We start from the raw sequence: 18,685 nt of genomic DNA, 5'->3' as shown, positions 1-18,685 counted from the left end.
AACATCCCGAGCCGAGCCGAGCCAAACTGTGCCAAACCGAAACAAAAACGGAGGTGATCAACTTACTAGTCCAAAAATTTTTTTTTCCCAAATAACAAACAGACAGACAGGGGTGAAAACATAATATAACTTCCTTTCACCTTCAAGGTGACAGAGGTAATTGGTTTAATGGGGTTATATAATTAACATAAATAGACAACAATTCACCTCAATAAAAACTTCCATCAGAAACAACTCGTTTTGTGTAATGTAAATATTACATTTAAACTATACAAGTACAAACTATTCAATCATAACGAACTAATTTTGTGTGTGTGTGTGTGTGTGTGTGTGTGTGTGTGTGTGTGTGTGTGTGTGTGTGTGTGTGTGTGTGTGTGTGTGTGTGTGTGTGTGTGTGTGTGTGTGTGTTTGATATCTACATATGTGGGTTTCAGAATGTGGAATGAAGTCCCCCCAGGGTGGGCTCAAAGTGTCCACCTTCATTTCGGTAATGGGTCACGATTCATGGACCGAGCTGTGAAGTTTTCTGTTCTCAAAGTTTTGTGCCGAAGGCTCTCGTCAGGATCGTCACTGAGCCCCGGAAAGCTTCCAACTGTAGTTTGTTTGTAGTAATATTCCCAGGGATGGTTTTTCGCTCACCTGTAAAGTGGTCTTGGGGAGCTTATGGGATGGCGCGTCGTCCGTCCGTCTGTCCAAAAATACTTGCAACTTCTCAGAAACTACACTTATGATTCCAATTAAATTTGACCACAACCTTCATCACCCGTGATGGCATAAAAAAACAAGGTCTGAAGGGGTCTACAGAGGGAGTTTACGGTGGTGGGAGGGGGGAGTGGGTTACCTCCCCAAAGAGGTATTTGCTTTATTCTTAAACGATACAAACAATTCCGGTGAAACTTGACCACAACCTTCATCACCCATGACGTACGAAAGTTTGTTCATGACGTTAGAAAAAATCTGCCTTTCAAGGTGTGTTTGCCCCCAAATAAGTATTTGCTTTCTTCTCCAAAACTACACAAACAATTCCGATGAATCTTGACCATCATTTTCACCACCGTGTTGTACCAAAGTTTATTCACGACATTGAAAAAAATTGGTGTCTAAGGGGTTCTACAGAGGGGGGGGGTTGCCCCCCAAAATATGTATTTGCTTTTTTTTTTGAAACCACACACTCAATTTTGATGAAACTTGACCACAACCTTTACCACCCGTGATGTACCAAGGTTTGTTCATGGCATTAAAAAATACAATCCATAGGTATTTACTTTCTTTTCCATTATATAGTATGTGGGTTTTCCATGCCTGGATGACCACTGGTTTCCTGGTTATCTTATCCAACCGCTACCAGGTGAGCACCCAGGGGTATTACCCCTGTATAAATATCTCTGTGAGGTTCTTTATCATCATTCCTGTAGGTCCAGCTATCACTGGTACAACTTTGGCATTCTTCAGCTGCCAGGATCTTCTCATTTCAATCTTGAGGTCTTGGTGTTTGGTCATTTTCTTGATTTCTTCATTGTTTAGTCCAAAATCACTGGAATTAACACAGCAATCAGCAATGCTGCCTTCTCTTTTTTGTACCTAAGTATGATATCTGGTCACAAAGCTTTTTTTTTTCGATGTTCACGCTCGATGGGATCATTAGGTCGTACGTGAGTGGTTGGTCCTTCCATGTTTTCAGTGAATACTTTTGATTCCTGTTCCCACAAATTTACTGGAACCGGGACATCAAAGTTTTTGTAGCTGTGCCAGCGGATTGCATTATAAACTCTGTTGTGTCGTCGTGTGTACAGCTGTGTGTTCGGTCATTAACCCTCATGTACCATTCTCTTTACTATTCAGCATAACATTTAAACCCACCTCCACCTCTCACGTGTGTTGTGTGTGTGTGTGTGTGTGTGTGTGTGTGTGTGTGTGTGTGTGTGCGTGCGTGCGTGCGTGCGTGCGTGCGTGCGTGTGTGTGTGTGTGTGTCTGTCCGCTCGCCTCCGGCCCAAAACCACTCAACCGATAGTTCCAAAATTTTCAGAGATTAATGTCACCGACCCTGAGACGGTCGCACATTGAAGTTTGGTAAAATTTGGTCGACCAAAAAGGTCTACATCAGCCAATAGGCCAATTTGAGCCAGATTTTCTAAAATTCTTAAATTTCATCCGATTGACTTCAAATTTGAACAGGATTTGCATATTACGTCAACTAATTAAACCACCTATTACTTTCGAGGTTATCTTAGGTCAAAAGGTCATCATAGGCCATAAGGTCAACCCAAAATAAGCCAAATTTTTTAATTGTTTCTAAAATTGTCAATTTTCATCTGATTGACTTGAAATTTGAAGACCCTTTGCATATCAGGTCGATTAATTCATCTACCTATAAATTTTGAGAGCAACATAGGCCAAAAGGCCAATTTGGGCCAAATTTTCTAAAATCCTCAATATTCATCCAATCGACTTGGAATTTGAAGACGACTTGCATATGAGGTCGCTGAATCAACTGCCTATTCATTTTGAGGTCAGCATTGACCAAAAGGTCAACAATGTCCAAATTGCTAAAATCCTCAGTTTCAATCCAATTAACTTGAAATTTGAAGAGCATTTGCATATCAGGTCACTGAATTCAACCACCTATTAATTTGAGGTAAACATAGGCCAAAAGGTCAAAATAGGACAAAAGGCAAAAATAGGACAAAAGGCCAATTTGGGCCAAATTTTGTAAAATCCTCAATTTTCATCTGATGGACTTGAAATTTGAAGAGCATTTTCATGTCAGTTCGCTGAATTGAACTAACAATTCATTTTAAGGTGAAAAGGTTAACACAGGCCTAATTTCTGAAATTGATACATAGGGCCAAAAACTAAATATATAACTATATCTCAAAAAGTTGTGGACAAGTTATGACAAAACAAGGTGGATGAGTTGAATAGGTGACAAGAGCAAACGGATTGGATTTTGGTTCTGATCCAACCCATCAGTGGGATACAAAATGTGAACTGTTTCACCTGGCAGAGGTATGCGCTCTATCGAGTGCCATTCTACTTTGTGCTGTTTTGCCAAGTTGTCACTCTATGCGTGATTTTTTTCATTTATCTGTTTGTTTGTCTGTGTACAGGATATCTCAAAAAGTTGTGGATGGATCCAGATGAAATTTGGTGGGCCGGTTGGTTGGATGTGTGACAAGGACAAACTGATTAGATTTTGGTGAAGATCTGAATCGGGATTCGACTCCTGGAATTTTAAAAGTGATTCTTCACCATTGAGAGATAGGGTTAAACTAATACACTGATGAGCCAAAACATTATGACCACCTGCTTAATGTGCTGTTGGTCCTCCGTGTGCCGTCAAACCAGCGCCGACCTGCCGAGGCATGGACTCCACAAGACCCCTGAAGGTGTCCTGTGGTATCTGGCACCAAAACATAAGCAACAGATCCTTCAAGTCCTGCAAGTTGCGAGGTGGAGCCGCCGTGGATCGGACTTGTCGGTCCAGCACATCCCACAGATGCTCAATCGGATTGAGATCTGGAGAATTTGGAGGCCAGGGAAACACCCTGAACACTTCATCATGTTCCTCAAACGATTCCCGAACAATGTGTGCAGTGTGGCAGAGTGCATTATCCTGCTAAAAGAAGCCACTGCCATGAAGGGGTTTACCTGGTCTGCAACGATGTTTCGGTAGGTGACACGTGTCAAATTGACGGCCACATGAATGGCCGGACCCAGGGTTTCCCAGCAGAACATTGTCCAGAGCATCACACTCCCTCCACCGGCTTGTCGTCTCCCACAGTGCATCCTGGTGCCATCACTTCCCCAGGTAAACGGCGTACACGTACACGGCCATCCACGTGATCTAAAAGAAAACGGGACTCATCGGACCAGGCGACCTTCTTCCACTGCTCCAAGGTCCAGTTCCGACGCTCGCGTGCCCATTGTAGGTGCTTTTGATGGTGGACAGGGGTCATCATGGGCACTCTGACCAGTCTGCGGCTACGCAGCCCCATACACAGGAGGGTGCGATGCACTGTGGATTGTGACACATTCCTCCCATGACCACCATTAATATTTTCTGGAACTTGTGCCACAGTGGACCTTCTGTCGGTTGGGACAGCCTTTGTTGCCTTTGTTGCCCTCGCGCATTGATGAGCCTTGGGCACCCAACTCCCTGTCGCCGGTTTGTGGTTTGTCCCTCCTCGGACCACAGTCGGTAGGTACTCACCACTGGTGACCGGGAGCACCCCACAAGCCTTGCCGTTTCAGAGATGCTCTGACCCAGTCATCTGGCCATAACAATTTGTCCCTTGTCAAAGTCGCTCAGGTCTTTACTCCTGCTCATTTCTCCTGCATCCAACACATCAACTTCAAGAACTGACTGTTCACTTGCTGCCTAATATATCCCACCCCTTGACAGGTGCCATTGTAACAAGATAATCAATGTTATTCACTTCACCTGTCAGTGGTCATCATGTTTTGGCTCATCAGTGTATATAGCACGATATCCCCAAAAGTTGTTGACGGATTCGGATGAAACTTGGTGGACAGGTTGGGTGTGTGACGACGACGAGTTGATTCGATGTTGGTGAAAATCTGAATCCGGATCTGGATAAGAGAATTATTTAATATTTCAAAGTGATTCTGCACTCATTGAGAGACGGAATAACGATCTCGGCGCATTGTGGAGCACAGACCTCCGTCGGGCTGAACAGTTTACGATTTGAATCCCACTGAGGCCGAAATTATCAGATCCGGATCCGGATCTTCACCAAGATCGAACCAATTCTTCCTCGTCACACAGCAACCATGTCCACCACATGTCGTCCGAATCCACGCACAACCTTTTGAGGTATCGTGCTCACAGACGGACACAAACTGGGGTGAAAATTCATAACCTCCGACTCCGATGAGCCTTAAAAAACTTCCAACATGAACAAATACTTTAATGCTATTAGTGGGGAAACTTAGCTAAATATAGCATAACAATTGTGCATTTTGTGAGGAAAGCACCAAATTTGGTGCTTTCCTCACAAAATGCACAATTGTTATGCTAAGTTGCCCCACTACATATGTTAACGAGAATTTATATATCGTTTTTATTGAAGAAAAACGCCGGATGGAGTATGGAGTGCTGAGTGCAGCACCATCATGGTTCTGCACATGACCACCTCACTGGCCTTTTATACATTTCGTGACGGCCATGGTGGTGTAGGTCGAGACTAATTTCAATGTTAATCGTCTAAAATCTTCAATGTAAATCTAAAAACACGTTGTTTTTCATTCCGTATCCGTGTTTATTAAAATAAGTATTTTATTTCGCGTCGGTACTCGGATTTCAGGACCATTTGTTTGACTGAAATTTATAGAAGAAGAAGAAGCGAAAAGAAGAAGAAGCGAAAAGAAGAAGAAGAAGAAGCGCGTGATGAACATTGAGCCAGTTGATGTTGCGGAAGTAGTCACGTGGTCCTCTGTGAAGTGTCGAGTGGATACAGTGTGAGATGGTGGCGTCCGACGCGTTCATGTAATGGTATTGTTATCCTGAAAGGTCGCGGAGACGAATTGGCGCGAGTTTCGGGATGTCAAGGGTTGTTCGTGTGTCCGAATTTGGGCCTTCGCGTGCAACGGCTGCAAGATTTAAATAGCACGGACTTGTAAAGTACTGTGTTCTTCATCCGCTCGATCTCGCACATGCGAGCTTACGGAGGATACAGGGAGGTTTGCAAAGGCGGAAAACGGCACTCCGCTCCGCTCCACTCCGCCCCGCCCCGCCCCGCCCCACTCCACTCCACTCCACTCCGCCCCACTCCACTCCACTCCACTCCACTCCGCCCCGCCCCGCCCCACTCCACTCCACTCCACTCCGCCCCGCCCCGCCCCACTCCACTCCACTCCACTCCACCCGCCCCGCCGCACTCCACTCCACTCCACTCCATTCCACTGCAGTTCGCTCTACTCCACTCCACTGCATGGAATTCCACTCCACTGCACTGTGCTCCACTCCACTGTGCTCCGCTCCACCCCACCCCGCTCCACCCCACCCCACCCCACCCCACCCCACTCCCTCCACTCCACTCCACTCCACCCCACCCCACCCCACTCCACTCCACTGCACTGAAGTCCATTCCACTGCACTTCGCTCTACTCCACTCCACTCCACTCCACTCCACTGCACTGTGCTCCACTCCACTCCACTCCACTCCACTCCACTCCACTCCACTGCACTGAAGTCCATTCCACTGCACTTCGCTCTACTCCACTCCACTCCACTGCACTGTGCTCCACTCCACTGCACTGTGCTCCACTCCACTGCACTGAACTCCACTCCACTCCGCTCCGCTCTGCTCTGCTCCGCTCCGCTCCACTGTACTTCACTCCACTCTGCTCCACTGCGCTGCACTGTATGGGTGATGCAGGAGAAGGATCTGGGGGTGGTAATAGATACGGAGGAAAGGAGGCAGCGTAATGCCAGGCAGCTATAGATAAAGCAAGCAGGGTTGTGGTTGTATTCGTCGGGGGATCAATTATATATCAAAAGAGGTGGTGTTAACGTTTTACAGTAACAGGATCTGTGAGCACAGTGTGAGTGAAGATGAGGTTAGTTGGTGTGGTAGTAAGGTAGGGGTCTTTTACTCAGAGAGTAGTTGATGCACGGAATGGTCTCACTGGTAACGTAGTGGCAGCAGAAACAGTCGATAAGTTTAAATTGGAATTAGATAGGAACCTGGAGGCATTGGGGATGGAGGTATACATTGATCTTGACAGGAATGGTAGGAAGCTGAGGTATGGATCCCTGATTGTATACCTGTGTGGTGATGTCCATGATAGGGTAGCGTTGTATCGTGTGTGCGCTCGTGTTGTTCCCTGCTCGTCAATGCCTCACCCTGCTGATGTCCTTGTACTAGCCCCACTGTTCTCCCCCGCCATTCTCTCGATAAATTAATTCGATAAACCCATGGATTTCATTAGTCTTGTTGATCGAGTGCAGGCATGATGGGTAAAGAGCCTCCTTTGTCCAACTTCCTTAAAGCACAATGACATGGCCTAGATAATATGCACATCATCACTGAGACATTGGACGCCAAGGCGTGTCACGGCACTGCATCACCTGGCCGCACGGCAAGCACCTTTGTCTTCCAATTTTAATGTAAGCGACCCGATCATTGGGTAACCGATGTGTTCATAACCCCTGGGGTTATTTTGTTCCAGGTGAACTCCAGGCAGATCGTTTGCACCCGCTTTTGGCATGCCACCCAAAAGAGTCACGAAGGTGAAGCCGCTGCCAATCATCGGTCGATTTGGCACATCGCTGAAGATCGGCATTGTTGGCCTGCCCAATGTTGGGTGAGTTTCTTTTTGTGCCATTTAGCATGGTTCCAACATGGTGTTGAAGTCCTTGAAAGTGCTGAAATTCAACGTTTTCAACTTAAAAACTTTGAAATCCTCGTAAAAGATGATTTTCTTCCATCCGGGTCCTTATAATTTTCATTTATATTGTGCAGATTCACGCCCGCCGGCGTGCGAGCGGCCACGTAACTCGAATTGCGGCACGTCGCCCACCGGACGGACAATCCCATCGTGACCCTCTCGGACTAACGCCGGGAACTAGTCACGGGTGGGCCTTTCGGCCTCACCACGATCGTGCCAATCGGCCCCCCGCGTGGGATAAGGTTGCTCGCCAAATTCGACCTACCTAAGTACCCACACGGAGGGTAGACCGGGCGATCGCACCTCGCCGCAGGTCGACTTCGGACACGGGCCACTTTAAGTGACCCGTTCCGTACTATCGGGATAACCGAGCGGTGTTATCGTCAACCTCGACGGTTCGATTAATTATTGGGCGTATTTAGCCCACGACCAACCCTTTACGTGAAGTAAGATGGAGATTCAATAAAGGAAAAGACGAAGCGAAACGGGAAAAACAGTTCAACATAAAGCACATTTATTCCGCGGCAAACGGAAAGCACACATATACAATTATACACCAAAAGCAAATGTAACAGTAGAAGAAGCACACGATTCTGCACAAAAAGCAAATGTAACAGAGAAACACAATGCAGATCTACTACCGACTACCGAGCACACGGCAACACTTGTACAGTTTTACTTCACAGACGGCGCCGACAACACATATACTCAAAGCAAAAGAAAAAGGGACCACCCTCAACGATGAGGGGGGCAGACGGGCCTGGGGCCGAGACCGCGTCGAGCCTACCCGTCTGGTGATGAGCCGCAAAATGGCGGTGGCGCCCCGACTCCGCGGGCCTCGCTGGCACTGCCTGGAAATGGGGTGGGAACGGGGCCCCCTTCTCACACTATCTCAGCGCGGGGGGGAAACAGGAGGGGGTTGTTGATGCTCGGGGGAATGAGGATATCTCGCAGGCTCGGGTCCCGTGACGAGCGTCTCCACCGCGACCTCGGTCGCGTTACCGGCCTCCCCTCTCCGCAGCTCCCCGACTCTGACACGAGCGCCCTCTCGACTGCCTTCGCCGCCGCCACCTCTCCAACTCTCCACTCTTCTCAGCTCCGTCAACTGCTTTCTCTGACTCTTCTCTTCTCAACTCTCCTTGACTGACTCAACTTCTCGGCGAGCGAACGCGGCCCTTTATAGCCCCCGTGGCTTCGCTCCTTCACCTTCGACCCTTCACCTCCGACCCTTCACCTCTGGCTGGCTCCCCATTGGACAGAGGAAAAGTGGGCGTGAATGATTTTTGATCCGCGAATCTGCATATAGCGATTATACTCCGACGCACCTGGAGGCGGGGCCAAATCACCCCACGCTCGCTGATAGGACGGAACAGAAGTGGGCGTGAATCGTTTTTGATCCAATTTCTTTGGAAAGGCTGGTGTTTTTGCACCCGCTGCTCGGTGCGCGCCCTGCACGAGTCCAGGATCGGCGCCCACAAGCGGCGCGGGAATGGCGGTGATGCGATGGTTGCGAGAGCGAGATGTGACGGCAAGGGTCGTGGCTGTTGTTGTGAAGCGGCGTTGCGGTTGGTGGTTGTTGTGTGATGGCTGTTGAGACGTGGTTGGTGGTGGTTGTGGTGGTAGTAATGGCGGCTGGTCCAAAATAAAGATAGTAAAAGAAAAACGGCTATCTAAAAGGGTCGCAGCCCGAATGAATGACATTTATTCCCTCTAAACAACGGGTTTGGGCCTAACTACACATATACTTACAGAGATATCTCACCTACGGGACCTGAATGGTGGTTTGCGAATTTCGTCAACCACAACAATATTCAATCGCTTTCCTGCCCCAACCAGTGTTGACCACTCCTCACTTTCATAAATGCCAAGGTGAGCCAATGAAAAAAGCCAAGAATTCACAAGTTTTCGGAAAAGCGATGATGATAGAAAACCAAGACGCCAAGGTGAACAAAGAATAGCCAAGATCTTGTGAAAAAAGCCAAGGACTGGTCACACTGGCCCCAACCTTGCATCAGCGGCACGGCCGTGCCTTCAGCCAATGGTGCTCCCTGCAGCCTCGTGCTGCATATGACAGAAGAAGAAGTTAAATCTGTTTTAATTTGAATATCCTGACGTGTTCCAATTCGGACTGTAAATCTCATTGCACACACGTGTCTGTTTGCAAAATTCAAGAACGGGTACCTCCAGGGAGACGTGAATGTTAGTAACTGACGAGTATAATCCGAGTCATTGCGGCCCGACGACTTGGTGCCGTTTTCACTGCGTCGTCTCTCATTTACGCAGACAAACTAGGTCCAACCAATGGAGTAAGGTCAATAAAAGGACAAGACGTGTGCCTTCCAAAAGATTACGGTGTATCGTCTGAATGCAAAGGATCGAGGACAGAGGCTGATCACAGTGTATCCGTCGAGTGCATGTCGAACATGGATCATCATGTTCAAACACTGAAGTTCTTGAGTTGTTTTTCAACTTCTTAAAACATCTCTCATCTCATTCAATCCCAAGCTGTGAGACATCCTTGTTGGCAGGTGAAAGGAGAAAATGATATACGAAAACAGACCAAGTGGGTAATCTGGGGCTTTCAGGGCCATCCATCAATCATGTACGCACAAAAGCCTGTTCACAGTAAATTATGTTCATCGTAAATGACGCGTACAGTGGAGAAGTGGAAGTGAGGTCCAGAGTTCCGCCATATTTACCTCCGCCACCGAAGGTGTGCAGAGATGGCGATTTCAGCCCCTGTCTGTCTGTGAGCAGGATCTCTCGATGTCGTGGACGGATTCAGACAAAATTTGGTGGACAGGTTTGGTATGTGACGAGGACAAATTGATTTGATTTTAATGAAGATCCAGATCTGGGATTTTAAAAGTGATTCTTCACCATTGAGAGATGGGGCCAAAAAACGATATACGTGCAGCACGATATCTCAAAAAAAAAAACTTTTGGACAAGTTATGACGAAACTTGGTGGATGAGTTCATTAATTGACAAGAACAAACTGATTAGATTTTGATTCAGGTCAGTATCCAGATCCAGCCGATCAGTGCGATCCAAAACGTCAGCTGTTCAGCATGGTGGAGGTATGCACTCCACTGAGTGCCACTCTTGTCTCTTTGTGGAATATCTTGCCCAAGATATGCAAATGAATGTATGAGTGAGTGAGTGAGTTTTTTATTTTTATTTTTTATTTTCATTTTTTACTTCTGCCACCGAAGGTGGACGGTGGTTATATTTTCGGGTTTTCGTGACAGGTTCTCGTTCCCGCGATAACTTCAGAATGGCTGAAGGGATCCAAGTCAAACTTGGTAGAAGTATGTATAATGATATAAAGATAAACTGATTATATTTTGGGGTCAAGAAGTTAAAGATCAGAGGGCAAGTCAGGTAAAAATGTGATATTTGAGAACAGGTGAAGGGATTTAAATCAAACTTTGTACAACTTGGTGTAATGATGTGGGAGGAGGCAGATCATTCGACGTCGCAAAGTGCCATTCAAGTTTTATAATATAGTCCCCCAAAAGCTCTCTCTCTCCTCTCTCCTCTCTCTCCTTTATCTCTCTCTCTCCTTTATCTCTCTCTCTCCTTTATCTCTCTCTCTCCTTTATCTCTCTCTCTCCTTTATCTCTCTCTCTCTCCTTTATCTCTCTCTCTCTCTCCTTTATCTCTCTCTCTCTCTCCTTTATCTCTCTCTCTCTCTCCTTTATCTCTCTCTCTCTCTCCTTTATCTCTCTCTCTCTCTCCTTTATCTCTCTCTCTCTCTCCTTTATCTCTCTCTCTCTCTCCTTTATCTCTCTCTCTCTCTCTCCTTTATCTCTCTCTCTCTCTCCTTTATCTCTCTCTCTCTCTCCTTTATCTCTCTCTCTCTCTCCTTTATCTCTCTCTCTCTCTCTCCTTTATCTCTCTCTCTCTCTCTCCTTTATCTCTCTCTCTCTCTCTCTTTTATCTCTCTCTCTCTCTCTCCTTTATCTCTCTCTCTCTCTCTCCTTTATCTCTCTCTCTCTCTCTCCTTTATCTCTCTCTCTCTCTCTCCTTTATCTCTCTCTCTCTCTCTCCTTTATCTCTCTCTCTCTCTCTCCTTTATCTCTCTCTCTCTCTCTCCTTTATCTCTCTCTCTCTCTCTCCTTTATCTCTCTCTCTCTCTCTCCTTTATCTCTCTCTCTCTCTCTCCTTTATCTCTCTCTCTCTCTCTCCTTTATCTCTCTCTCTCTCTCTCCTTTATCTCTCTCTCTCTCTCCTTTATCTCTCTCTCTCTCTCTCCTTTATCTCTCTCTCTCTCTCTCTCCTTTATCTCTCTCTCTCTCTCTCCTTTATCTCTCTCTCTCTCTCTCCTTTATCTCTCTCTCTCTCTCTCCTTTATCTCTCTCTCTCTCTCTCCTTTATCTCTCTCTCTCTCTCTCCTTTATCTCTCTCTCTCTCTCTCCTTTATCTCTCTCTCTCTCTCTCCTTTATCTCTCTCTCTCTCTCTCCTTTATCTCTCTCTCTCTCTCTCCTTTATCTCTCTCTCTCTCTCTCCTTTATCTCTCTCTCTCTCTCTCCTTTATCTCTCTCTCTCTCTCTCCTTTATCTCTCTCTCTCTCTCTCCTTTATCTCTCTCTCTCTCTCTCCTTTATCTCTCTCTCTCTCTCTCCTTTATCTCTCTCTCTCTCTCTCCTTTATCTCTCTCTCTCTCTCTCCTTTATCTCTCTCTCTCTCTCTCCTTTATCTCTCTCTCTCTCTCTCCTTTATCTCTCTCTCTCTCTCTCCTTTATCTCTCTCTCTCTCTCTCCTTTATCTCTCTCTCTCTCTCTCCTTTATCTCTCTCTCTCTCTCCTTTATCTCTCTCTCTCTCTCTCTCCTTTATCTCTCTCTCTCTCTCTCCTTTATCTCTCTCTCTCTCTCTCTCCTTTATCTCTCTCTCTCTCTCTCTCCTTTATCTCTCTCTCTCTCTCTCCTTTATCTCTCTCTCTCTCTCTCCTTTATCTCTCTCTCTCTCTGTCCTTTATCTCTCTCTCTCTCTCTCCTTTATCTCTCTCTCTCTCTCTCCTTTATATCTCTCTCTCTCTCTCTCCTTTATCTCTCTCTCTCTCTCTCTCCTTTATCTCTCTCTCTCTCTCTCTCCTTTATCTCTCTCTCTCTCTCTCCTTTATCTCTCTCTCTCTCTCTCTCCTTTATCTCTCTCTCTCTCTCCTTTATCTCTCTCTCTCTCTCTCTCTCCTTTATCTCTCTCTCTCTCTCTCTCTCCTTTATCTCTCTCTCTCTCTCTCTCCTTTATCTCTCTCTCTCTCTCTCCTTTATCTCTCTCTCTCTCTCTCCTTTATCTCTCTCTCTCTCTTTCTTTTGTCTCTCTCTCTCTCTCTCGTTTTTCTCTGTCTCTCTCTCTTCTTTATCTCTCTCTCTCTCTCTCTCCTTTATCTCTCTCTCTCTCTCTCCTTTATCTCTCTCTCTCTCTCTCCTTTATCTCTCTCTCTCTCTCTCCTTTATCTCTCTCTCTCTCTCTCTCCTTTATCTCTCTCTCTCTCTCTCCTTTATCTCTCTCTCTCTCTCTCCTTTATCTCTCTCTCTCTCTCTCCTTTATCTCTCTCTCTCTCTCTCTCCTTTATCTCTCTCTCTCTCTCTCTCCTTTATCTCTCTCTCTCTCTCTCTCCTTTATCTGTCTCTCTCTCTCTCTCTTTTTTCTCTCTCTCTCTCTCTCTTCTTTATATCTCTCTCTCTCTCTCTCCTTTATATCTCTCTCTCTCTCTCCTTTATATCTCTCTCTCTCTCTCTCCTTTATCTCTCTCTCTCTCTCTCCTTTATCTCTCTCTCTCTCTCTCCTTTATCTCTCTCTCTCTCTCTCTCCTTTATCTCTCTCTCTCTCTCTCCTTTATCTCTCTCTCTCTCTCTCTCCTTATCTCTCTCTCTCTCTCTCTCCTTTATCTCTCTCTCTCTCTCTCCTTTATCTCTCTCTCTCTCTCTCCTTTATCTCTCTCTCTCTCTCTCCTTTATCTCTCTCTCTCTCTCTCCTTTATCTCTCTCTCTCTCTCTCTCCTTTATCTCTCTCTCTCTCTCTCTCCTTTATCTCTCTCTCTCTCTCTCTCCTTTATCTCTCTCTCTCTCTCTCTCTCTCTCTTTCTCTCTCTCTCTCCTTTATCTCTCTCTCTCTCTCTCCTTTATCTCTCTCTCTCTCTCTCCTTTATCTCTCTCTCTCTCTCCTTTATCTCTCTCTCTCTCTCTCCTTTATCTCTCTCTCTCTCTCTCTCCTTTATCTCTCTCTCTCTCTCTCCTTTATCTCTCTCTCTCTCTCTCTCCTTTATCTCTCTCTCTCTCTCTCTCTCCTTTACCTCTCTCTCTCTCTGTCTCCTTTATCTCTCTCTCTCTCTCTCTCCTTTATCTCTCTCTGTCTCTCTCTCCTTTATCTCTCTCTGTCTCTCTCTCTCCTTTTTCTCTCTCTCTCTCTCTCTCTCCTTTATCTCTCTCTCTCTCTCTCTCTCCTTTATCTCTCTCTCTCTCTCTCTCTCCTTTATCTCTCTCTCTCTCTCTCTCTCTTTATCTCTCTCTCTCTCTCTCTCTCCTTTATCTCTCTCTCTCTCTCTCTCTCCTTTATCTCTCTCTCTCTCTCTCTCTCCTTTATCTCTCTCTCTCTCTCTCTCTCTCTCCTTTATCTCTCTCTCTCTCTCTCTCTCTCTCCTTTATCTCTCTCTCTCTCTCTCTCCTTTATCTCTCTCTCTCTCTCTCTCTCCTTTATCTCTCTCTCTCTCTCTCTCTCTCTCCTTTATCTCTCTCTCTCCCATATGGGATACACGACAGCATATGTTTGGCATTGTTATTTTGTGAATGAGTCACACAGCTTGCTTGGCGTTCCAAAGAGTTGAAACTGAACTGGCAACAGAATTTGTATGCCAAAGACACATGCAGCTTCTCATGTTTCTAACAAGTGTCCCTCGAGAGATTTATGGGAAACTTTAAAAATATCAAGCAAATTAGGAATACTTGAATACTCACCCTATATGTTGTTGTATCTGCAGTTGGAGAAAAAACACTAGAAGGGTACTCAGTAGAGCACATACCTCCGCCACATAATGCCTGATCCACGAGAGCATATCTGGCCCAATAAATTTTTGAAATATCATGCTATACAGTACTATATCGTTTTTGCGCCCCGTCTCTCAATAGTGAAGAATCACTTTAAAAATTAAATAATTATCGTATCCAGATCCGGATTCGGATCTTCACCAACATCGAATCAATTCGTCCTTATCACACACCCAACCTGTCCACCAAGTTTCATCCGGATCCATCTGCAACTTTTTGAGACATCTTGCACACAAACAGACAGCAAGGGGTGAAAACATAACCAGCTCTTCACCTTTGGTGGCAGAGGTAAAAACTTGAATCACCTTTTGCTTAAAAAGGTGTATGAACTCCAACTCCTGTAATTCATCGAGGAATGGTCTCAATTTTCTTGTGGCACAAGTTCACACACTTTTCTAGAAGTTATCCATTGAACACATGCCGGCCGGTGCACATATTGACTTGATAATAATGTGATTGTTTCAATAATTATAATACTTGATTTAAATAAACATAGGGGCAATAGCCCTGGGTGCTCACGTGGTAGCGGCTGTATACGATAACCATGGAACCACTGGTCGGTGTAGATGACCCATAAAATATGTAACTGAGAAGAAAGTAAATACTGATGGATTTGCTTTTAATGTTGTGAACAAACTTTGTTACATCACTGGTGATGAAGGTTGTGGTCAAGCTTCAACGAAATTGTGTGTCGTTTTTGAGAAGAAAGCAAATACCTCTTTAGGGGGACAATCCTTTTCGTAAACTCCCTCCGTAGACCCCCTCAGACCCCCAATTTATTTATTATTTATTTATTTTCCCTTGATGCTGTGAACAAGTTTGGGGCTTCATGGGGCATAAAGGTTGTTGTCAAATTTAATCAGAATTGCATGTGTAGTTTCTGAGAAGAAAGCAAATGCCTATTTTGTGGGGGCAACACCCACAGACCCCCTTTGGGCCTGAATTTTTTTTTTTTTTTAATGTCTTATACAATTTTGATGAAACTCTACCACAACATTCATTACCACGTATGTACCAAAGTTTGTTCGTGTAGTCTCAGAGAAGAATTTGAAAGTATTTGTGGATGGACGACATGCCATCCCATAAACTCCCTGGAACTACGTTCCATGTGAGATAAAAACAACAGATTTCCATGGTGTGAAGGTTGCAGAATAGCCGTTAGATTTTGAGCAGATATCCAGCAGCGTCAACAAGTTTTATCATGTGAAAATGACCAATGATTCTGAAAACTATTAACTTTTGATTCTGTTCAAACATGTTTGTTTTGTCCCGCACATGCCCCATTTGAATGTTTTCCTGTAAACCTACAAGTTGTTGAAGTGAACCCATTCATGGCACAGAGACTCATCTGTGATTACATTTGTGCAGTGAGCATGAGTTATTCTTCATGTTAAGCTGTTAGAAGAGTTGCTGTTGTCGGCCTTTGGGACAAACCACAAGCATTTATCCCATTTGCATTCATGAGCTAAAGTGGCAAAGAGCAACGGAGCAGCAGCCTCCCAAAACATATAGTGGTGGTTAATGAGATTGAAGTAAAATCGAAGAAGAGAAGGGTCCACATTCACATAGGAAGCTTTGAGGAATCGGCTGACCCACCTTGCAGGTAAAGCTGAAGCAACAGGAAATCTTGGATTCCAACTCCGACAGACTTTGCAGAACTGTAAAGGGTAAGCATGTCGAACTGAACAATTCAACACGAGTTCGCTGACCTTGTCAATGCACTCAAGGATGCAATGTTTAAGTTGGTCTGAAAAATACAGTAAGTTTCAGGTTTTTGGTACTTTTTAGATTTGAGTGTAGTAGCGCCTGTGGAGAAATAAATAAATGAATTCCCATTTGTACTCCTTTATCGTTGCTGCCGAGTTTGTTTGAATGACTAACTGTGAATGATGGCACTGTATTTAAATTCCTTTAAGGCCCGGTCACACCTTGACGTTTTAGCCAGCGATGGCAACGTGTTAAAATTTATGTAAAACGCTGGCTTACGTTGAACTTTTGATGTTTTTTTTTTTAAAGATTCGGACGTATTCATAGCGACTTGGTCTTATGTATAACGCATTGGTAACTACACAGAACGTTTCGTTGTGTTATAGATAACTTATGCCAACGAATGCTGAACCTGTTGTCGGCCTACACAACCGATGCCCAACGATAGTCTAACTCAGGCATAGCGCGTTGCACGCATCGCCGACGATGTCGTGACGTAGCCTATTAAAAGGCTGACTCACAACGATTCGAATCATAACTCCCGTAGAAATGGAAGGGTCAAAATCGCGGTCACACCTTGGCGATCTTGTCAGCGTATGCCGACGTAACAAAAAGTGTCTAAAACGTTGGGGCACGTCGAATACGGTATGGTAAGTTTGGTATGCGCGAGTAGAACGCTAAAGCACGCTATCGTACATCGTAGTAAGTAGAGTACGTCAAAAAATTTTGAACATGTTCAAAATTTTACGACGTACTCGGCGTATGACACACGTTCGCATGCGATGAGGATAAGTTTTACACACGATATGTGGACGCTTACACACGTCCACAAAGGCTACTTATAAGCTACTCATAAGTCGAAACACGTCGCGGTAATGTCTTTTTTACGCGAAACTTATTTCTAACTTATGTTTGACGTGCTTTTAACCAATTCTTTACGTAGTCCCAACACACATCAACGTATGTAGACGTATTCCAATGACGTCTTCCGGTCGACAAAAAAAAAAAATGAATGTGTTTCTAGCTTACAACTGTCATATAAAGACGTGTTCCCAGCGATTTTGGGAATTGGTATATAAAAATGGTGTTCATAAAAGGGGAACCCAACAGTGTTTTCGAGTCCTTTTTGAGTCGATGTCCATGTCAGCAGTATCAGTATCAGTATCAGTATTAGTATTAGTATTAGTATTAGTATTAGTAGTAGTTTGTTCATGTTGGCAGTAGTAGGTGGGTGTGAGGGGGAGGGTGTGGGTTATGATGGATCGTCCTTGCGTCCGCGTGTCTACAGGTAGGTTCATAGGCTGCCACTCAACGATTTAAATGGCTGCATCTCCACTATTGAAAGTAGACGCTTGCGCTCAACAATTGGATTTTTTTTACACTCAACGACTTTTAAACGGTACCACTCAGCTGGTTTCATTGTTTACAATGAACGATTTAAATTGCTGTCACTCGCCTTTGTTTTTTTTTTTTTTGTTTTTTTTGTTTTTTTGACGCTGGGGTTTGGAAATTTGAAACGTTTCTTCTGAACGTGTTAAAACGCTCAAACTCGACTATTTTAAATAGATGCTGCCGATGGACAATTGGAATCATAGCCAAGCTGGACATCGAAGTGTGAACATCCTCGTCATGCCGAAGAAAAGTTTGAAGAATGCTGCAAATAAGTGTCCTGGCCGTGGACGTGGACGCTGACGCAAGGACGATCCATTATACCGACGTCTTTCAGCCTATGAGTAACTTAAAAGTAACGTCTGTCGACGTGTGGCAACGATCGCGTAACGTGCCAACAACACGTTAATCATAGGTAGGAAATAAGTTTCGGGTACTCTAAACATTACCTCGGCGTGTCTCAACTTGTGATTAACTTACAAGTAGCGTGTGTTGACGTCTGTCAATGATCGCAGACCGTGCCTACAACTTGTGGCCAGCGTAGCGGAACGTGTGAGTCATACGTCGGCATACGTCGTGAAATTTCAAGCATGAAAAAATTTGAGGACAACCGAAAAGTACAACGTTTAAAGCCAACGTACAACGACGTATGGCAATGTACTACGACGTATGCCAGCGTGCTCTCAATGTTATCAAAACTTACCCATAACGTATTCAACGTGTGCCAGCGTTTTAGAAAAAAAATTCAAAAATCGGCATACGTTGGCTAAAACGTCAAGGTGTGACCGGGCCTTTAGCAATGTTAGTCTGCATTGCTTGGTGAAGGATACTGTGTTAGCAAATATAGGATACTTAACACAGCTGATTCCACATTGTTGTGATGATTGCCCAAAATGAATGACACTACAAAGGGAAGTTGTGAACATTTGCTTTTGACTCGTACATGCTTTGGTGTGCAACGTCCCAGTTGAAACTCCTGTTTCACAACATGTTTAAAGACTGGTACGTTCACCATCTGTTTTTTGTAGGAATGATATACATATTGTTGCGAATTCGCGCCCGCCGGCGTGCGATCGGCCACGTAACTCGAATCGCGGCACGTCGCCCACCGGACGGACGATTCTGTCGT

At 45.0% G+C, this 18,685-nt stretch overlaps 1 protein-coding gene across 4 annotated transcripts in view; it reads left to right on the top strand.

Annotated features, from left to right (window-relative positions):
* Nucleotides 1-5,333: 5,333 nt before the first annotated feature.
* The window catches only part of OLA1 (Obg like ATPase 1), a 104,375-nt gene continuing 91,023 nt past the window's right edge, over nucleotides 5,334-18,685 (top strand). For 2 of the 4 annotated variants that reach the window (XM_085874133.1, XM_085874129.1), the window contains exons 1-2: nucleotides 5,334-5,479; nucleotides 7,193-7,327. In XM_085874133.1, coding sequence (XP_085730259.1) covers nucleotides 7,230-7,327 — 98 coding nt within the window. In that variant the 5' untranslated portion in view covers nucleotides 5,334-5,479; nucleotides 7,193-7,229. Of the gene's footprint in view, nucleotides 5,702-7,192; nucleotides 7,328-18,685 lie in introns of all 4 variants that reach the window. The other 2 variants (XM_085874130.1, XM_085874131.1) reach the window with 2 other exon arrangements.

The sequence above is a fragment of the Eptatretus burgeri genome, chromosome 3, assembly GCF_056783735.1.
Source record: "Eptatretus burgeri isolate ZD-2024b chromosome 3, Ebu_testis_v1, whole genome shotgun sequence".
Taxonomy (NCBI): Eukaryota; Metazoa; Chordata; class Myxini; order Myxiniformes; family Myxinidae; genus Eptatretus; species Eptatretus burgeri.
This window is presented reverse-complemented; position numbering and strand designations above follow the sequence as displayed.